Source organism: Pocillopora verrucosa, chromosome 7 (assembly GCF_036669915.1).
Source record: "Pocillopora verrucosa isolate sample1 chromosome 7, ASM3666991v2, whole genome shotgun sequence".
Taxonomy (NCBI): Eukaryota; Metazoa; Cnidaria; class Anthozoa; order Scleractinia; family Pocilloporidae; genus Pocillopora; species Pocillopora verrucosa.
This window is the reverse complement of record NC_089318.1, coordinates 24,520,376-24,540,148: the sequence shown is the minus strand read 5'-3', so window position 1 is coordinate 24,540,148 and position 19,773 is coordinate 24,520,376. Positions and strand designations below refer to the sequence as shown.

The window sequence follows — 19,773 nt, the reverse complement described above, 5'->3', positions numbered from 1 at the left end:
TGAGAGAAGATCACAAAAATATTACAGAGCCTTGTGGGACCTACAACCAGAGACCTGTGACCCCCCCTCCCCCTCCCAGGCAAAAAGTAATAACAGGTTCCTCACCTTTAGTCCTTATTTATCTTATCTGAAGATATCAAGAAACCCTGATTTCATTCATTTTTTCTCAGGCCACAGAAAATTAAAGGAAAAGAAAATAAACGAAGAAGACCGTCAAAACTCCTGCCACACAACAAAAGATCTTATGTCTGCCTTCCATATTTTTGACGCTCAGAATAAAGGGTACATCGAGTCACGTGAATTAAGAGAGGCACTTGGACTTACAGGTGCTGGTATCCCTGACGACGAGCTTAAGAAAATGTTACAAGAAACAGGTCTTCTGACAGACAGAAAGATAACCTTTGCAGGTAAATTTTTATGCCGACGATTCATGTAACAACAGCTGCGACAACAACGAAAATAACATAACAATGATAACAAACCTAACACAAAGACAAAGCAAGAAAAATAAAAGTGAATGAGGGAATGGTCATTATTTATCGTCTGGGGGGAGGGGAGGGGGTATAATTTTCGTTGTGGCTCGATTAAAGTTATCTGATCCCCGCATTATGCATTAGGTTCTGTAACATTCTTATGATCACACCTCGTTGGCAGTCAGTGACTGGCAGTCAATTTCATACAGTGCCCCCTTAATACTTTTTGTTTTTGAGGAAAGACCTTCCCTCCGCTCTCCCTGAAAGCCATGCGTCCCCCCCCCAAAAAAAAATTCCTCCTCCTCCCGAGCGATAAAAAAATTAGAACTGTAAAATTATAAGGTGAGCTATATTACCTCGCTTCTCGCTAATTTTTTTCCTGCCGTCTTCCTTTCAGAATTTACCTACCTCATGTCTAATTCCAGTGCTGGTGAAGATTCTTGATGAAAAGAAATTACGCAAGGCTTAGGACCTCCATCCCCCTCTCATCTCTGCCGCACTAACAGGGAAGCGTTAGGGAGGCACGCGTATACAAAGAGGATAGAAAGATTTGCGCTTTTTTCATCACCCAATACTTTCAGCGATATGCTGCTGCATCCAAAGAGTAGTGGTCTTCAGTTTCATATGTCGATAACGGAGGAATCCTCATATCAGTCTGGCACCTCGTCGCCGAAAAATACCCAGATTATATATCTATGAACTACTTCGAAAACATGTTCTCCTTAAGTTTTTCAGTCTCATAAATAAGAGGCGTCAAGACTTTTAGAAACTCACTAGGTCCGTTATATCACTTACACAGCGCTAAATGCGTGTGGGTTACGATACTTCTTGCTTTGTAAGCATGCCGAGATAATGAAATAAACTTGCGAAAATGGTCGGAAATAATCTGATTGTCTGTCATTTTGGTTTATTCGTTCAAACTTGAAGACGTAAGATAGAAGCTTAGAACACCAGATTTGATTCTTATGTCGAAGCTTTATCAAGAGTTTTATATTCTCTTGAGCCTTACCCAACACATAGTTTTCAGCTTTTCATTCATTTAAATCATTCTGGCCCAACTCCACCCACCGATAGGGGGTCTTATAGTGCAATGTGAAATGGCCTGTTCCCCATGAAATGTCAGACGAGATCTCGTTGTTCCCGAAGGAAGTCCATTGACTGTGGATGACATTTAAAACAATTTTCTCGAAGTGGAAATAGTGGAGTAGGGTCTGGAGACGACTAATGCTCATGGACGCTTAGTTAAGAAAATATAAAGTGTGTTCAGAATCGTGCGTTTGGCAGCCGCTGATCAGTTAATCAAGGCTTCTGTTTAACCAGCTGAAACCGGAAGTTAATGATATCGATTCAGCTGTTGGTGACTGTTAAGGTTCATTCCTCATGAATGTGATTCTAAAATGTAGTAGTATCAGTGGAATATTATGCGATAGACTTAAGAAGGAGGTAAGGTTTTTTAACAAATTTGGGTACGTGGGTACATTTAATCGGAAAGGGGCAAAGGTGTGCGCGATTGGATTTGATGTTGTTGTAAACCAACTTCCTTCGGATCTATAATTCAGCTGTTGCCTTTCCATGTGGCACAGAATAGTGAACATTGCTGAAAAAAGAGGAACAGCTGGATTCTGCGGGGAAATTTAATAGGTAAGTACATATCCATGAGATACGTTTTATATCTGTTATCTAATTCAGCTCTCTGTGCCTCGCGCGTGTGATTTACGCGCCAAACAGACCTGTGAAACGTAAACTGGAGTTTACGTTGATTGTGAATGTTCAATAACAATGAAGACATTGTAGAGTTTAAATGTATCGGTAATTTCACGCGGTTTCAAAACTATCAACAATGATCACGCCAAATAAATAATTCTCTTCCATTCAGATGTCTAACTGATCGAGGAGAGTGAAGCAGATCTCCGAACTTAGTGTTTCTGCATACAGTTTTTGTATCCAGCTTCTTAAGACTCAACTTTAAATTTTTCTACAGTTTAAGTGTCATGCCTGTGTCGTTGCACTGTACACATCATTTTAGTGGACTCTATTGCTTTTACTATAGACTATTGGGTTTATTTCCTTGTGGTAAAAAGTCAATTTTTTTTTTCACGTAATGAATATGTTTTGGGGATATGAATGGGTAATTTGTTTCCCAAATTTACTCATAGTTTTGATAATAAGAAGGACATTGTGTTGTCCAGTTCTGCCTATAATTATACTCATGATTAACATATCAGACTTGCTTTGCCGTAAGACTGAATTTGTTTTTCAAGTGATGTTCGATATCAGCCAGCCTATTGAACTCCTTTAATTTCACTTCTAGTCTAGTTCCACTGCTAATAATATACATGAAAAATTACAGCATCTGATTGGCTGAAAATGAGGACATTTTTCATGTAACATGAATGCAAAATTGTAACAAAGTTGTGCAAATTGCTGATGGTGTGCACCTTGTCAAAATTTTATCTGTCATGACTTACTGTCACAGTGATGCTTTTTTCATGTAAATTATCAACGAGTAACAACATTATCTTTCTTGCAATTTGGTGTAAATGAGCATTTTTCAAATACAATAAATTGCACTCCCCTTGTGGCTCATGCAATTTTGTGGTCTTTGAAAAATTTACTTTTACTTCTTAACACCAATACAAATTTATACATATAATTTTTGTTGCTGGATTAATCAAACTGCATTATTGAATTTTAAATTTTGTAGAATATCTGTTTTTTTTTCATGATTATCTATATTTTTTATTTAAGTTATGTTTCTGAAAAAATCCTGTTCTCACTTAATATATTACTCCCAACACATTTTTACTCTTTTTTTATGGTAGATGTCCACCTCTGACATGGAAAATGTGGATAAAAACAAGAGTAGTGATCATCAGAACAGAAAACATGGCCCTCTACCTTTGGCTGAGATTTCAGTTTATTGGGTTGTGTGGATTTCTTTGTTATCATGTGCCATGTACAGCATTTACAAAGCTTCTGAAGGTGACCAAAGCATAGCTTAAAATAGTTCTGTTGCTAAGAAGTACATTTGTTCAGAGATGGACATGACATTTGTTTCATTACATTTCTGTAATTTAGGAAACCAAACAACTCAGGCATTCATTGCAGTAGAAAATACCCAGCATAACCCTTCAGTAATTTTAGAGGGAAGAATTATTTGAAACCATTATTACTTAAAGGCATTTGATGAAATAAAAATACAATTTCTCTGGAATTATGTGTACTTCATTTGGCCTTTTTGGTCGATATACTTGATGCATTAATTTACATCTTGACCAATAATTGACCAATATGCTGACTCATAGTCAGCCAATATGTGGCCAGTAGTAGACCAATGGTCCGCTGATATTTGACCAACATTAGTAGACATCTCAACTGAGACATCAAGGGACTTGAGTATCAGTTGAGCATCTGTCAGCCACTGGCCAACTGACTGTGGGTCTGAGCTACTGATGAAAAGTCTTCTTTTTATGATAAAAGTTTTAGATTTTTCCTATATATTTTTTTTATCTCAGTCATGTTTGAAAGCAAGAGAATTAAAGCTTCTAGACAACCTTTAACTAGTTTTGATGATTTCATGTGTTGAAATCCAAACTGAAGGAGCCAATGGTGGTCTTTCTCAAGCAAGTCATCAATTTTTTTTTAAATAACTATCTTACGATTCAATGGCTCTGAGAAATCATAAACTCCATAAACTCTTGAGTGGCAATTAAAAAGATGTTCTCTCAAATCTTTACAGACTATAAAGATGAGATTTATGCAGATGACCTACAGGAGGGATGGAAATTTATTGGAAGAAAAAAGGTTAGACATCCCAGTTATTAATACTTGGCCTGATTATCAACCACTGGCACAGTCCATCATGGGAATGAGTCATCAGTGACAAAAAACTAAAAACCGCATGAACTTCTTTTCCCAGTGTTAATCAGACAATATTTTATTTTTGTCACTGATTATTTCTGATTTGGGTATTTCAGACCAGGCTGAGAAATTGAGCCTTCTCCCTGTTTAGTTCTTCTTACACTGTCCATACGTCATCTAGAAAACACGTAGGTTGTTGTAGTGATGTAACACCAAATTCTCTTAACAAATTTACAAGAAAATTTGTAGCAGCTGGGAGGGAGAATTAGAAATTAGATTTGGGAGTTAAAGGACTGATAAGTTTTGTATCTTTTCTGTCTGTGCTCCTTCCATTTGTTTAGGAAATGTTGTATGATCTGCTAATTTTTTTACTTGTTTGCTTTATTGTTTGCAGGATGTGACTGATTTTGAGTGGGAATTTTGGATAAGTGCAATAAAATCCTTGATGCCTGCCATGTTGGTTCACATGCTTGGAGGACTCTTTTTCTCAAGATTTATTCCACAGGTGAAATGTGAAAGAGCTCTTTTTTTTTTCTTGAATCTACTCAATCTCATGGAAATGAAATTTAATTTTTACCCAGTCTAGTAGCAATTTCCCAGATGAAAAAGCCGCATCATGGAATTTCAGTAGTTTTTGTAACTTTATCAGTGTGATATCAGGAAAATTAAACAGAAAGGAATGAGAAGGGCTAAGAATTGACAAGATAAGCACAGATGTGTTAATCATGAACTTTAAAAGAAAATTTGCTTAATTTTTCAAGATGCATAAACAATGTTGAGCCTCTTGGAACAAGTTGACAGAGAACACCCAGTTCATAACCTTTTATTTTCTATTATTCATGAAAGTAGAGGTGAACAGTACTTGCTAATCATTTCTGAACAAGCCAATCAGTGCGTGCAAAAAGCACTGTTCACCTGTGTGGTGTATGCTCATTAACAACTACTCATTGAAGGGGAGCTGGCTAGTGGTGGATATTAGGGACTTTTAGCACTCAGAACAGCAATGCCAAGGGAGATGTCAATTAAAAAATGATTCATGTTTCTTGTTAGAATTTTGCAAATGGCTGGATGTGTTTACTGTCTCTTATGGCATCACACCTCAACTTCTGCATAATGTATGTGAGCAGTGTTGATTATTCAAATGGAAACTTAATAAATTTGCTGTCATGGTTTCTGTTATCAGTCTGAGAAAACTTAAATTTTGGTTATTTCATGTTGTTGTTTTGTAGAGGACGTCTAAGAAATGTACAAAGTTTTAAACACTTGTGCTCAACTATTGTTGTGCCCAATTGATCTTTTGTTTTGCCATGCCCGTGTTGCCATTGCAGACGTGGTTTGCTTGAGGTCCCTACCTCCTCAACTGCCACTTTCCTCTGTCACCAAAGGGTGTGTTGGAGAGGTTGTAATTTATATAGAATTAACTAATGCGTCTGTCTTTATCTTTTTAGCTCAAACCACTGTATTGCCTTGCCTTTGCCTTATCATTTCTACTTTATATCACCGGCCTCAAACCAGTTTTGTTCATGGTTGGACATTGCCTGCTTGTTTATGCCTCTTGTTTCATGTTCAAGTCGATCATTGCCATGTGGATCTGCTCTCTTGGTATTGTTCTCTCTCTACAGATACACTCAGTAAGAATGTGGCAGGTAAGAAACTTCAGATAGATGTCAGTATCTGAGTAAATGCACACTTACCCCTCCCCTGACCCAACATAAATTCTAACTTTTTATCAGTTGACTTGGTTACTGGGTCAGGGGAGGGGTAAGTGTGCAGTTGCTCAGACAAGGACATTGATCTGTAAATTCAAATGTCTGTGTCTAATTTTTGTTGTTATGTTAAATTGGGTCTTGTTGATGGTGTTGGAGCTGTCCAGTTTCTTTCAAACAATTTATTTTTTCAAGTATCATTTTATAGTGATTTAAGAGAATCAGAGCTCATGGTCTCACGGGTAATTTTAATAAGACTGTTTGAAAGATGAGCTGACGCAGGGAAACGGAGAAATCTGACAGCAAACAAACTTGAAATTTTCATTCTCGAGGGTGGTGTATACAAATCAACAAGGTTGAAAGCGTGCGCCCTGTGTGGAGCAAGGAAAGAAAAGTGTCGCAAAATTTTCTTCATTTTGATTTGTAACGAGAAATTTCTTCCTTATTTTCGTTTCTCCAGATTAATCCTCTGAGTCCAATCGGAGAGATAAAAAATTTTACATTATTTGTATGCATGATGGGAAACCTCCGCTGCATAAGCTTTGGAATGGAATATTGCTGGCGATCACGTGAGATAGAAAAAGACAAACCCCTAAAGCAGTATTCGCTTATAGACCTGCTGGTCTATAACTTTTATTTGCCGTTATTTGCCAATGGTCCTGTTGTCGACTTCGATACTTTTCAGAGGACAGTAAGTGGTTTTTGTTAATTGTAATACTAGTCCTAAAGCCTTTGTTTATACATTGATTGCCAGCACAACGCTCCTGCTTAATAGAATCGATTCTCTAGATTAACTCGCCAGCCTGTTGTTCCTAGAGCCCGTGCCCTTCAAAGTCTTCTCATGTTGTTTGCGCCAGTTCAGCCCGCGGGCAAAGTTGTCTTATTGGCTTCAAACTTAAACCTTGGTATGACTTGCTGAGTTATACTGTTCTACATTCTAGCATTTTCAGTTTGTCCTGTAACTTAACTATGTTTTGCTCTTAAACCGCTTTTCAATCAGGTGTCTTTAAACCAAACCACTTGTAGCAATGCTGTGGTTTTCTATATATAGCTGCAAGTACTTCTGTATGGCATCTTTATACAGTTTATTTACATTTTTATGTTTCTCATACATGCATTCTCGTATTCCGTAGTTTTATCAACCGTACAGGCCGTTTACTAGAGAAGAGGTAAAATCCCTTCTATGGGGAACAGCACGCACCCTATTCTGGTACTTTTTCTTAGAGTGCTATTTACACTTTATCTACTCGACGGCCTTTACTCAAGACCCTCGCTTATTTAGTGCCTTGGACAATTGGGCCCTGTGTGGGATCATGTACTCTCAGCTACACATCTTTCTTGTTAAGTACAAGGTGTTCTACCGCTGTACAACCTTACTGGCGGAGGTCGATAGAATCGAAGTTCCTTTACTTCCCAGATGTGTCACGACACTGTACCTCTTTACTGACATGTGGAAGTAAGTAGCTTTGTGTCCTTTTGCCACTTCGCTCTCACGACTGGGAAATTGAATACTTTTGAGTGTGAAGGCTTCACAGAACAGCAGGCATGAGAACGACAGAAAGGGGAGGGGTGCGTCACACGCGTGACACGATACGAAGCACACTACACGATTGTGTACAGCACGTATAAAGCGCGCTCTTGGTGGAGATTATCAAAGAAGATTAACACTTTTCCAGTATCGAATACCATGGCGAATGTAACACGCATTTAGAACAGTGCGCAGAAATTGCGAATTAAGTCGAGGAAGCAGATTGTTTTCCTGCTCAACTTTCCGTAAATTTATTAATGACACCATCATTCTTACACTGTGATTTTTCACGGTTTCTTTATCGGCTTCAAATTTTCAGATTTAATAATCAGTTACAAACTTTTTCGCTCATCCTTCACCTGGAGGCAACGGTTTGGGTTGTCGGTGAGAAACTGAAAGTAGCTCTTGAATAAAGAGAAGAGATTAAAATTTTACCAATCCAGCGTTCCAATCGGTAAATCTTGGAGCTATGCAGAAACAAACCATGAGAACAGACCCAAAATTTCCCCATCCTTTGACTTTACTACTACTGATAGGGGAATCGTCTAAATCTCGTAGAAACAAACCATCTCTCAAGAGTATTCTATAATTACAATGTAATGGTTTCAGAATGTCTTCCGTTTTGTTCAACTTCACAGATACTTCGACAGGGGTCTTAATTTCTGGATGAAAAGGTCAGTAATTTTCTATTGAACGTCCATATTCAAGTACTGATAATCAAGCTGCACTATTAAGTGTCAGAGCAGATGAAGGAAGGAAAGCAGAATGGCCGAGTGGTTAGGGCGCCGGGCTTGTAATCTGGTGGTTCCAGGTTCATGCCCTCCACCCCGTCACTCACTGGATTGTTCTCAGTTGCCCCGTGCTCGACGCTTTGGCTGCGCTTTGGGGTTTACAAACACGGTGTTCATGTACGTCACTAATTTGTTGGTATTGACTGAAAAGCTCCATTGGGGGAGCGGTCAGTGAATGTTATTATTATTATTATTATTATTATTAATAAATAATAATAAAATTTATTAATAAATCTGACATACGATAAGGTTGTTGTCGTGGGTTTGAAGGACCTTCATTATCTAGCTTTCTTTGTCATTCTCAACTTAAGCTTCGTCGCTGATGAATAAAGCGAGCGCGGTTGACAATGAAAGATTGTCAAAATAGATGCTGCTTTCACTGTGCATCGTGTGTATTGATAGGCATTCTATGGTTTGTTGCAGATATATTTACATACCTCTGGGAGGGTCCCGCACAGGTGTTTTTCGTCAAATTGTAGCTTCGTTTTCCGCTTTTGCCTTTATATGGCTGTGGCATGGCGCGCATGCGCACACGGTATGGTGGTTCATCCCTAATTGGATTGGAGTTGTGGTAGAATCTATGGCAGGCATTGTGTTAAAGCTTCCTTCTGTCAGACGATGGGAGGTAGGTATATTTGCGTTCGAATGAAATCTCAATTAAATTGATTACTTCAAGCTTCTTTTGAAAACGGTCCAATTCCGCTTAGAAGAGGGTCTCAATTGGGCGATGGCTTTTACGGCTAATGGTTAATATCTTTCTGTTGTGGTCACGAGAAATTTTTTTAAGGTTAACTTTTGACCGTTATGACTAACGGTTAAAATGTGTGAATTTTTTACGCCTAACGTCTAAATGTTATGGCCGCTTATCAGTTGGGACCCTTTTGGAAACCATTAGTACTCAGCTACAGAGCTGCTCCTGTTCACAAGATGGTACCGTAGCGTGAAGTGCCAGTAAGAGCTTGTCATAATGCAACGTATCAAAAATGCTGTATGTCTGCTCCAGCATCAGTAAAATTAATTTCATGGATAGTCTTTACTTGCTATCTTCAGACGCGATTCTCTATCGGTTATCATACTCAATGGCCTTCATCGCGGTTGTTATAACGCATTCCATGCCTTTAGTTCCAGCCGTTTGGTTTCTTTCCTTTTCAGGACAAGCTTTCTCCAGCAGCATCCCGCCGGATTCGCGCCATGTTTGGTGTTGTGACCGTGTCTTGCTTGATTCTAAGTAACCTGGTGTTTTTGAGTGGATCCGAACCCATTTGGTTTTACATCAAGAGAATGTTATATTTCGGTATGTTCGAAAAAAAAAAACATAGTAAACTTCTCTTTAATGTTATAACAATTGCGTAATTTGCTGTTTAAATCTAGTACCTTAAGCTAACTTTTCCGAGATAATCATGGTTTTTGGTCCGTGACAGAAAGAATTAGAAAAAATTTCGTTGCCGTTCGCATTCTTTAGGATTCTAAACATTTGGTTTTTGTTGTGCTGCGGAAGACGACAAAATTTGCTAAGGGGACAGGGGATAGGGCAAGCAATGTGGTCCTTGTATGGTACTTTGATAACTCAAAACTCTCGTGTTATTTCATGTAGCCTAATTGTAATTTCTTTTTCTTTAGGTTGGCCCTCGTCAACTCTTCTGATACTTTTTACCATGTACCTCGTTGTACAAACAAATATGGAACTCAACCGACACATATCCAAGTGGTGATGGAACTAATTTTGAATGAAACTTATGGTTATCGGGGAAAGGTGTTTTTCGTCTTGTCACGAGCGTGAGACAAAGAAAAAATCTGAGTCCCCATGAGGAATCGAACCTCAGACCTTCGAATGCCGCACTGTGATGCTCTACCACTGAGTCACAGAGACTCTGCGGTGAGCGAGGTCTATTATGAAGTTCGTATGACACGCGTCCTGCATATTGCTAGGATCAGCATGTGTCGATAACATCATGTTTGTAAATAGATTAAGAGAGATGGTAAGTTTTAAGCTCGGCAAAAAGAAACAGAGAAGTTATTATGGTTATTAATGATTCAAAAACATAGTATGATTTGTTATGATAAATTGATGACAGAAAATATAACTTCTCGTATGTTATTGTTTCATGCTTAGAAACAGTGACATTAACATTTTGGAAAATTTATTCTGGAAAACCTATGAAATAGGAATGAATAAAGTACTGTATACTACGTGATTATTTTTTTTTTAGCAAAGCAAAAGCAAACCTCTGCCCATTCCCCGCAAGGTTTAGAAGTGTTACACTCGTTTTGGTGAAGCACAGTTCTCAATATTTTGCGAGAGGGCCTTAAGTTCATTATATTAATTTCTAACGCTTGTTCACGGTTTGTTTAAGAGGAAAGTGATTTAATTGGTTATGGGTTAAGTCCATTTTTTCACGTAGTGTCGTTTCGATGGCCCACTTCGTTGGTTGTCTTCTTTTCATACAATCGTCTCTATCTTCTCGCTATTATTAAAGCAGTTGTCTGATTATAAAACTTTGATTTCTGATGCTTAAAGCAAAGCGGCTGTTTGACACACTTGAGCCAAAGACCTTAATTGGACAGCGAGCTAGGCAAAAAAAAATAATCATTTTACTCAGTAATTACAGGTGACAAAATTTCGAACTCCACGATGGACTTTCCGTGTGATAGTGAATTGATCAGGCTGGTGAGTGTTTTTCTTATTATGAAATTCATCCAGCCTGTTAAACATGGCTCTAACATCGTATTTCCCGTTATATAGTTTTCATTATCGTCCTTTGTTGGTGTTACCTGGGGGTGAAATTAATTCAAAACTTAGGCAAATAATTCAAGGCGTTTGTTACCATGTTGTGGGGACAAAAGCTTTGCCAAAATTGAGCTTCGCTGGCTTGTAATCAGAGAATTCAATCCGTCGTTTCGTGAAAATTAACAAACACTTTCCTTCGCAATTAACCACCCTTTGGTAATGTTCGTGGTGCTTGTGAGTGTTGTCACAATTATGTCCGCTACAAGAGTAACTTTTAGTGCGAAAAGTCTCCAGTTAAAGAATCATTCTCTGGGCGAAGTCCAAGGATGTTACATTCACAATCACACCTTGAGCGTTTGCTTCCAAATTCGCAAAGGATTTATGAAATTACTGAAGATGAATGGCGATGAAATTCTACATTACAGGCAACTCACTCCTAAAATGATTCTTTACCAAGTCTTGGATCAAGCATTTGTTTGGTAAGCAAAATCAGTAAATTACTTATTTATGCGTGCACGGTATTAGTCGCAACCGAAAAAATCAAAGGCCTAAGCTATCAGAGCGACTGAAATCCTCGTAATCATGACTGCAGACAAAATCTTTAACAAATTTTACCTAAGCAATAGTGAAAATAAGGCTTGAAAACCATTCAGGCCTGTACGGGAATTTTTAAGTAGTGTTCATTACTGCGAGAATCGCTTACATATTCGTTTCTTTATCCGCATATACGATTTTCATATATTTATTGAACTTTATTCATAACTTAACGGGTCTATTTGGAACCAATCCAGTTGGCTTGTTAGCTCAGTTGGTAGAGCACTGTACCAGTATCGCAGAGGTCATGGGTTTAAATCCCGTTCAGGCCTGGATTTTTTTCAGGCCTTATATTTACTAAAACTCAAGTAGTGTTCATTACAACGAGAACTGCTTTCATATTCATTTTTTTTGTTCGCAGTTTACGTATACGATTTTCATCTATTTACAGTCAGGATAATTATTCCCTAAAAGTTTATCATTCAGGTTTATTTTATTGAGGGGTAAGGCATAGTTTGCTGACGAAGTGCTGTTTCTTTGCGTATTTTCGGCGAAAAAGTTAAAAAACAAATTACAGGATATAAGTGATAATGATAATAAAAAAAAATGACAATAACAATAATATTAACAATAATATCTAGAGCCGCACACTAATCGTGCATAGCTGTAGGGACGAGCACAGGCTTACTCAGAGAGCCGGTGATGTCATGAGTTCTTAAAATTGTTCGCTGCGATAGCCTATTCGATCTAAGTTGCTTATTGTTGTTCACATGTTTCCACAAGGTATGACTCTTCCATGACTCACGTCCCCAATAAAGTTCGTAGAACTCCAGAGGCCTTAGCAGCCTTGGTCAGAAAGAAGGGAACACCTGTGCTCCAAACCGTACAGAACCTCTATCGAGAGGCCATGTGCGAGCTTCACAATGTCCCGGAAGTCCAGCTACTGGAAAGACTTTCAGCAGCCCTAGCGGATACTTCTACACAGTTGGAAACAATGCAGCCATTTTATGCGCTCTGCCTGAATGTTCTTAAAGCATCGGACACAGAAATTCAACCAGAGTTCAAGGCTGCGCATGACTTGAACTTAGATACTACTGGAAAGCGTAGCTGTCTGCGCCCGACGGAAAATAACTGCCGAGGAATGTGTGGCAAAGGATGTTCGTGTTGGAGTTGGGTCTGCGGCGATTGCTGCAGCCATGAGGGTTGTTACGAGCATGATCTCTGTTGTAAGGAAAACCCAACAAGTCCACACTGCCTTTTCCCGTATTTGTACGGTTTTACATGCTCTAGATTTGGAGGTTATAGGGATTGTTTGAATTGGAGATGGTGGGGATAACGTGGATCGAGAAGTGGACCAAAAGACATTAATGACACAATGCTGGTGCAATTAAATGATTATAAAAACCAAAATGAGCATGAATAAAGGCAATATTCATTGATTAACATCCACGGTTCTCTATTTTCGTACAATACATGGCTGCCTCTGATGCAGTCAATTTGCGTATTTGCATCGATTTTTTTTTATTATTAAAATATAAACACTATTTACAGAGTGAAAATGGCATCGCTAACGTCAGTGGTCAAGTAAAATTTATTTGGTCATTATCAGTTTTCGTTCCATTATCGCATTGAAATTTCATAGAATCTTACTTACTCTGAAGATCACTTTTCACTGTTTCGTATATTTTCCAATAACTTTATTTTTCATATTCATCTCAAACATATTAAGTAATTAGTGAACTGTCACGATGGCTTAAGTAAATGCTGATTTGTGTAAATAATATCAGTTTTCCTTTCGCAAAATTAACATCTTTGAAAGTATTCAATGAGTTTTAGGCAAAGTTTATGTGCTCTACATCACGTGCGCATTTTTAGAAAACTCTGCTGTTGAAGTAGAATAAAAATCTTACTAATACAGGGATTTATTGGACTCAAATAGTTCACAGCGGGTTGTGTTACAACAGCAATAAATGATTGTCATTAGCTGAACGCAGATCTCTGTGAGCGGAAATAAGCGACGTCAAAGAGGAAAATGATTTGGGGTTTATAAAAAAGTGTTTAAATGATTATAAAAACCAAAATGAGCATGAATAAAAGCAATATTCATTGATTAACATCCACGGTTCTCTATTTTCGTACAATACGTGGCTGCCTCTGATGCAGTCAATTTGTGTATTTGCGTTGATTTTTTTCTTATTAAAATGTAAACACTATTTACAGAGTGAAAATGGCATCGCTAACGTCAGTGGTCAAGTAAAATTTATTTGGTCATTATCAGTTTTCGTTCCATTAACGCATACCGCTCACTGAGTGCATAAAGCTACGTCAAGACGACTCTTTGAAGTGGTTTTCAATATTAAAACACGTATCAGTTGGGAAAATCAAAGCGATCCGATATTTACCGAAGAGGCATTGCGTGATTTATGTTCAGTAATGTTACTTAAGACATCACGAAATTAATCCGATTTGATACAATGTTTCTGGAAAGTGATACCTATACTTTGTCCACGATCAGCGAGCTCAAAACTAAAGGCTTAACCTTGTGAAAAAGGGTGGCTACATTATCCTAGGAATACTTTGTCATTTTGTTTTTGCACCGTTAAAGTGTTTCAGTGAAGACAAAGAGGTTTCATTGAGGTATCAGTAGAGATAAATTAAAGGACGATTACAGCCGGTTTAAGTCGTGATAAATTAAGTCGCATTTTCGGAAGTTAAAAACAAGTTAACTTTCGAAACACGGGAAGTTGTAACAATGTTGCAAATATTTGCAAGTACGATTTCTTCTCCTCCTCTTAAACAGGATGCCATTTTAAAGCTTTATTGAAAACAAACACGTAAATTGGACTTTGAGGAAAGGAAAGCTCTTGTAATCCACTAAGTTGAAAATGTCACTAAATTAAAATTTCATAGAATCTTACTTACTCTGAAGATCACTTTTCACTGTTTCGTATATTTTCCAATAACTTTATTTTTCATATTCATCTCAAACATATTAAGTAATTAGTGAACTGTCACGATGGCTTAAGTAAATGCTGATTTGTGTAAATAATATTATCAGTTTTCCTTTCGCAAAATTAACATCCTTGAAAGTCTTCAAAGAGTTTAAGGCAAAGTTTATGTGCTCTACATCACGTGCGCATTTTTAGAAAACTCTACTGTTGAAGTAGAATTACTAATACAGGGATTCATTGGACTAAAATAGTTCACAGCGGGTTGTGTTACAACAGCAATAAATGATTGTCATTAGCTGAACGCAGATTTCTGTGAGCGGAGATAAGCGAGGTCAAAGAGGAAAATGATTTGGTGTCTATAAAAAAGTGTTTTTAACATACTAACCTAATATGAGCAGTATCCCAGCAACCATACAGGAAGTCTTAACAACGATTCAGAGCTAATCGATCCAATAAAACCCAATTACTTGTCCCCTCGCATTCATCTCTCTAAAAACGTTCACGCGCCAAGGATAACGAATGGTGGTAAATTGAGCTCGACACAATGAATCGCCCTACATTAACGCCTTTTTTGCTTGTAGCGATTTTGTGCATAGGAGGAATCTCCGATTGTACAGCTGTGGATCAAGGCCTCCGTTTGCAGAGTTATTCCGCAGACTACGTAGAGGGATGTTACGTCCACAATAAAACCTTGGGCGTCTGCTTCGATATTCGTGAAGGATTCATGAAATTGTTAAAGGCCAATGGCGATGAGATGGTTCTTTACATGGACCTTGGACCTGAAATGTTTTACTACAACATTATGGGTCAGGGTTTCATTGGGTAAGTGTGTGATTCAGTCCTCATTTGGAAATGGCTACCATTAATTACATCGAAGGACGAAAAAGGGCCTTCGTTTTAATTTTCCTCTTAAATATTTATATTAGTTTCAAAGGGTAGTTCCTTAAAGTGCTCATGACGCGAAATTTTTTTTTTGCATTTTATGCTTGATAGCTGTATTTAAAATTAGAAATAATCGACCTTAGCGCCTAGCGAGTTCTCCTTGACCGTTATTGGGGCATTGAAGGTACGATTTGGCAGCCAAAATGTGTCCCTGTTACGCGCGCGGCCAAAATGACCATGTTACGTAGCTGTGACGTAGAAAACTGGGAACACACGTCGTCAATTATCAGTAAGATAGGACGAACGTATTACGTGGCCGAAGCGCCAAATGATGTTAGCTACAAGAATAATACACATAAACTGGGTATTTCTATACACTACTTTCGAAAGGATGTAGCTGTAGGGCCAAAATAGACGCGTTTCGATCGTGGATATCGAGGAGATTTTACTCTTCAACGTCGTCGGCCTTATGCTCCGTAACGGCTTCCAAGACCACTTGTCAAATCAGGGGAAGATAACCAATGAATTCGCCTAAAAAGAATGCTGATTAAGGGGCTAGTTTCTACGCCATACACGATTATCTAACATTCTTTTCAGCTGACATTTCGCAAGCGAAGAATGGTGAGCTCCTTATTGTTGTTTATTTCACGCGCTTGAGATGTACTCATACTCCGTGTCTTTCCACATGACTACATTTGCGCTTTTCTTATTGTATGAAAATCCTACCAATTGTAGTTTCCATCGTATTTTAATAACAGATTTACATCATTTGTAATGAAGTTCAAGCCCTTTCCTGAGCTGACCGTTATCCTGTTTCGAACTGTTGCGTAACAGTGCGAAACCTCTGGCAGGTACTGGCATAAAGACAGGTATGAAGGGGCTGTGAATTCTCCTAACCTTGGTTTCCGAAAGGCCATCCCACAAGCTATCAATTACCCCCTGCCCTCAAGAAACTAAAAGTAGCATCAGTAGCATTATCATTGTGATAACAGCGCTGCCACGAGATAAATAAGGAAACACTAATTTTATTGAATTAGATGGTACCGAATCCAAGTGCCTTGTTACATGTACAGTCGATGCGTAAGAAATATTCATTTATAGTACTAATGTCAGATTTTTCCTTTGAGTGGAATGGGTCATATGACAATGCTGCACTTAAACCAAAGAAGTTTTTCTCTATTAAAATTCCTATTTGAGATTAGCTTGAATCAGATGACTATAAACTCACTCGTTTTCCGTTCGGTCTGAGGGGCTCGACGGTGGCGACGACAGCCTCTGCCTTTGCGATCTCTGAGGAAAGCAGAAACTTGCGGTGAAACTGCTCGATGAATTTTCGGTAAAAATCCATCGTGCCTCGTGATACAGCTGATTCTTTCGTAAAAAGTTAGCTTTTGGTTTACCAAGGGAATTTCTCTACAACAACGAAACTCTCGAGCACCGAGGGGAACCTTCAACGCACTTAGTGTGAAGGAATAAAATGTTATGGCAACAGAATTGAACACAGCTACCCACTCTTAACGTAGATTTCGTCATAGAAAACAAAACACAAACGCAGCAAACTAAACATTAAGTTACGGGTATTTTTTGTTCTGATCTTCACCTAAACACCGCAGGCGAGAAACCGTCTTCCTACGGCTGAACCGTACTCGCGACTTCCGGTAGAGCTTGCTGAAGATAGGTATACTTCGCTATCGCACGTTATTTCAAGAGTATTTCATCGCTGACTGATACAAAATTATAAGAGATGTGAGAGATTTGCAAGCGTCAACTGAAAGTTTTCACAGTTTTCTACGTCATCAGCCGCTAGTTCGTTACCAGTCCACGGGACACTTTTAAGACAAAATAAGAGCACTTCAGGGCGCCAAAAGACCGAGTTTTAAGTTGTTAGATAATTTTCTCCCATCGGAATTGGTTTGTACATATGATGAACTAAGTACTTACGCAAAAAATAAAAAATTCGTGTCATAGGCACTTTAAGAATTTCCATGATGTTCCTTTGTCTGCTTCATTTTTTGAAGCCTCAAGAATTAAAACAGGATCGATTGATTTTTTAGTTCATTAATTGACCACTTTTCGGTTTGAAATCCATGCCAGAAATCCATTCTCTGCTCAATCCTTTGCCATCACTAAATAATTTGATCCACAACAAGAAAGCCATTTAATTGGCAGAGCTTTTCCTCGTTCCACAGACATGGTCCTTCATCTGTTTATGTCCCTGCCAACATTCCCGAAAGTCCAGAAGCGCTGAGGGAGTTTTTGAGACGCAGTTCTCAGAATGATAAGGAACAAGAGGACCTCATGAAGAATCATTACCTGGAAGCCATAGGTGAGCTGCAGCATGTCCCAGAAACTCACTTACTGGAGCAGCTGTCTGCGGCCCTGGGCGATAACTCAACTCGTTTAGAAATTCTCCAGCCTTTTCATTCCTTGTGCTTCAACTTACTGAAAACTTCTGGTGTACAGATCGCACCCGAGCTACGAGCTGCACATGACATGGAGGAAGATTACGCTGATTATGGTCAAGACAGGCAGAAGCGCGGTTGCGTGAAGCCAACGGCGAATAAATGCCGCGGACTTTGCGGTAAAGGATGTTGGTGCTGGAAGTGGTTTTGTGGAGATTGCTGTTGGCATCGGGGCTGTTATGAGCATGACCTGTGTTGCAAGAGGAAACCGTACAGTTCTTACTGTTTGGTGCCAATTGGTTTAAAGTGTTCTGGTTTCAGTTCTTATAAAAAATGCATGAAAAAAGGATCATGGTTGGGAAAATAATGCGCGAGATGATGATATTATACTCTGGCAAAACAAGAAAACGAGGGGTTCTGACTTTACCTGTCAGTTGTAGTAGTTTCATTTAGTTTCACACATCTCAATGCAATTATATTTTCTCTCCAGTGGTTCTAAATACGCTTTATTCTGTTATAAGTACTGTCTCATTTACTGGTTGCAAAGATGTCATCATGGGAAATAAAGAAACTTGTTGGTTTATCAAGTAGTCAAGTTTTTCCTTTATCCGTTTTGAACGATCAATATACTAAAAACCATACTTGGGTAATTTCGAAAAATTCGGCGGAGTATAGGCTAGGATACCCTTCCCCAAACTTTCCAAAGATTTGTTAAAGTTTGTAAAAAAATTCAATATAAACGCCTGGTTTTTCCCATCCCTTCTCAAAGTTCTGCCAACTTGGCTAGTATACCTTTCTTGGCGATGCGACGAAGAAGATACCAGCTTTAGAGGTTTTTACTAAATCACCGAGAATGCCAATATCTTCCCACCAGTTGTCCCAACGAAACTAAGGAAACAAGAGCGGCACACTCGCCAGATGAATTTTTTTGTGATAGAGAATTCGAACAGCCAAGCTGAGCCACACTCTTTACATGCCATAACAAGCTAGCAATCTAACTAAATTTTAACATATTCAGGTAACACAATTAAATAATTCTGGCTTGGGCTCCGTTCTTACAGAGACCCGTTAAGTTAAGATCAGAGTACACTGGGAAGAAAAAAAAAAGGCAACTCCATTAATCATTGTCCATCTCATGTAACTTCCCTTCAGTCATGCAGCTTTAATCACGGCTGCTTCGATCATGTAACTTCAGCTTTGATGGGATTCGAATTAAGAAATGCTCCCTTGTTGAAAATAATTTTGCTGAAATCCGCATGCGCGATTGTAATTCATGAATGAATGGCCTTATCCCTGTGTGTCTCCTGTCCAACTCTTCCACAATGAAACACACAGTTCCCTAAGGGACTCCGAAAACAAACTGGTTGTTCCTTTACTGCAAGCTAACCTTCTGAAAATATTTTCATTATAATGGCGCAACCCTCTGGAACAGCTTACCCTTTAGTCTTAGACAGACAAAATCGTCTTCAATTTATATGTCAGACTCACAGCATTCATGGAAAACAAACTTTTAGTTACTAAATAATTTGATATTATAAGTAAGTAATTAGTTATGTCAAGGTTGGTTTTTTAGCATAGATTTAAATCTTATTATCGTGTTTTACATCCCAACAAATTTTAAGCGAGTGTAAAGAAAGATTAAAGATTAATCTGACAGCCTCAAATTAAAATCTCTATAGAAACGACTCGAAATGTCTCTTTTGTTGCCCTTGAAATGTTCGCAGCGCTTAACCGCCGGGTTTAATCATCAAGCTGGCAAGCTTGCCTCTGTAAACAATTGAATTTAATGCTCTAGTTGTTGATGGATGTAAAAAAAACAAAAATTGAAAACCAGTCATATTGCCACTCGACTGAATTAATCCTGATATACTCAATGACTTAAAAAAAATTTCCTCTGTATATGGATTAAAGGCATCG

The 19,773-nt window shown here is 38.4% G+C and overlaps 2 protein-coding genes across 3 annotated transcripts; both read left to right on the top strand.

Annotated features, from left to right (window-relative positions):
* Positions 1–927: 927 nt before the first annotated feature.
* On the top strand, positions 928–10,549 carry LOC131792060 (protein-cysteine N-palmitoyltransferase HHAT-like). 2 transcript variants are annotated; one of them, XM_059109422.2, is made up of 12 exons: positions 928–1,916; positions 2,057–2,114; positions 3,296–3,455; positions 4,213–4,277; positions 4,729–4,839; positions 5,783–5,980; positions 6,501–6,731; positions 7,174–7,496; positions 8,207–8,242; positions 8,783–8,984; positions 9,512–9,653; positions 9,980–10,549. In XM_059109422.2, exons 3-12 carry the CDS (start codon positions 3,296–3,298, stop codon positions 10,069–10,071), a joined length of 1,560 nt encoding a protein of 519 aa, XP_058965405.2. In that variant the 5' UTR covers positions 928–1,916; positions 2,057–2,114; the 3' UTR covers positions 10,072–10,549. The 2 variants fall into 2 exon arrangements, with proteins under 2 accessions (XP_058965405.2, XP_058965404.2); XM_059109421.2 differs by having other exon boundaries at positions 2,033–2,114.
* A 4,465-nt stretch (positions 10,550–15,014) lies between these two features.
* On the top strand, positions 15,015–18,428 carry LOC131792172 (uncharacterized). Its single transcript, XM_059109549.2, has 2 exons — positions 15,015–15,394; positions 17,644–18,428. The coding sequence occupies exons 1-2, from the start codon at positions 15,117–15,119 to the stop codon at positions 18,221–18,223; spliced, it is 858 nt and encodes a 285-aa protein (XP_058965532.2). The 5' UTR covers positions 15,015–15,116; the 3' UTR covers positions 18,224–18,428.
* Positions 18,429–19,773: the final 1,345 nt, after the last annotated feature.

Coding starts and splice junctions, on each gene's coding strand:
- LOC131792172 (XM_059109549.2), top strand. CDS start 15,117: ATGAATCGCCCTACATTAACGCCTTTTTTGCTTGTAGCGATTTTGTGC. Junction 15,395..17,643: donor ATGGGTCAGGGTTTCATTGG/GTAAGTGTGTGA, acceptor CTCGTTCCACAG/ACATGGTCCTTCATCTGTTT.
- LOC131792060 (XM_059109422.2), top strand. CDS start 3,296: ATGTCCACCTCTGACATGGAAAATGTGGATAAAAACAAGAGTAGTGAT. Junction 7,497..8,206: donor CTCTTTACTGACATGTGGAA/GTAAGTAGCTTT, acceptor TCAACTTCACAG/ATACTTCGACAGGGGTCTTA. Junction 8,243..8,782: donor CTTAATTTCTGGATGAAAAG/GTCAGTAATTTT, acceptor GGTTTGTTGCAG/ATATATTTACATACCTCTGG.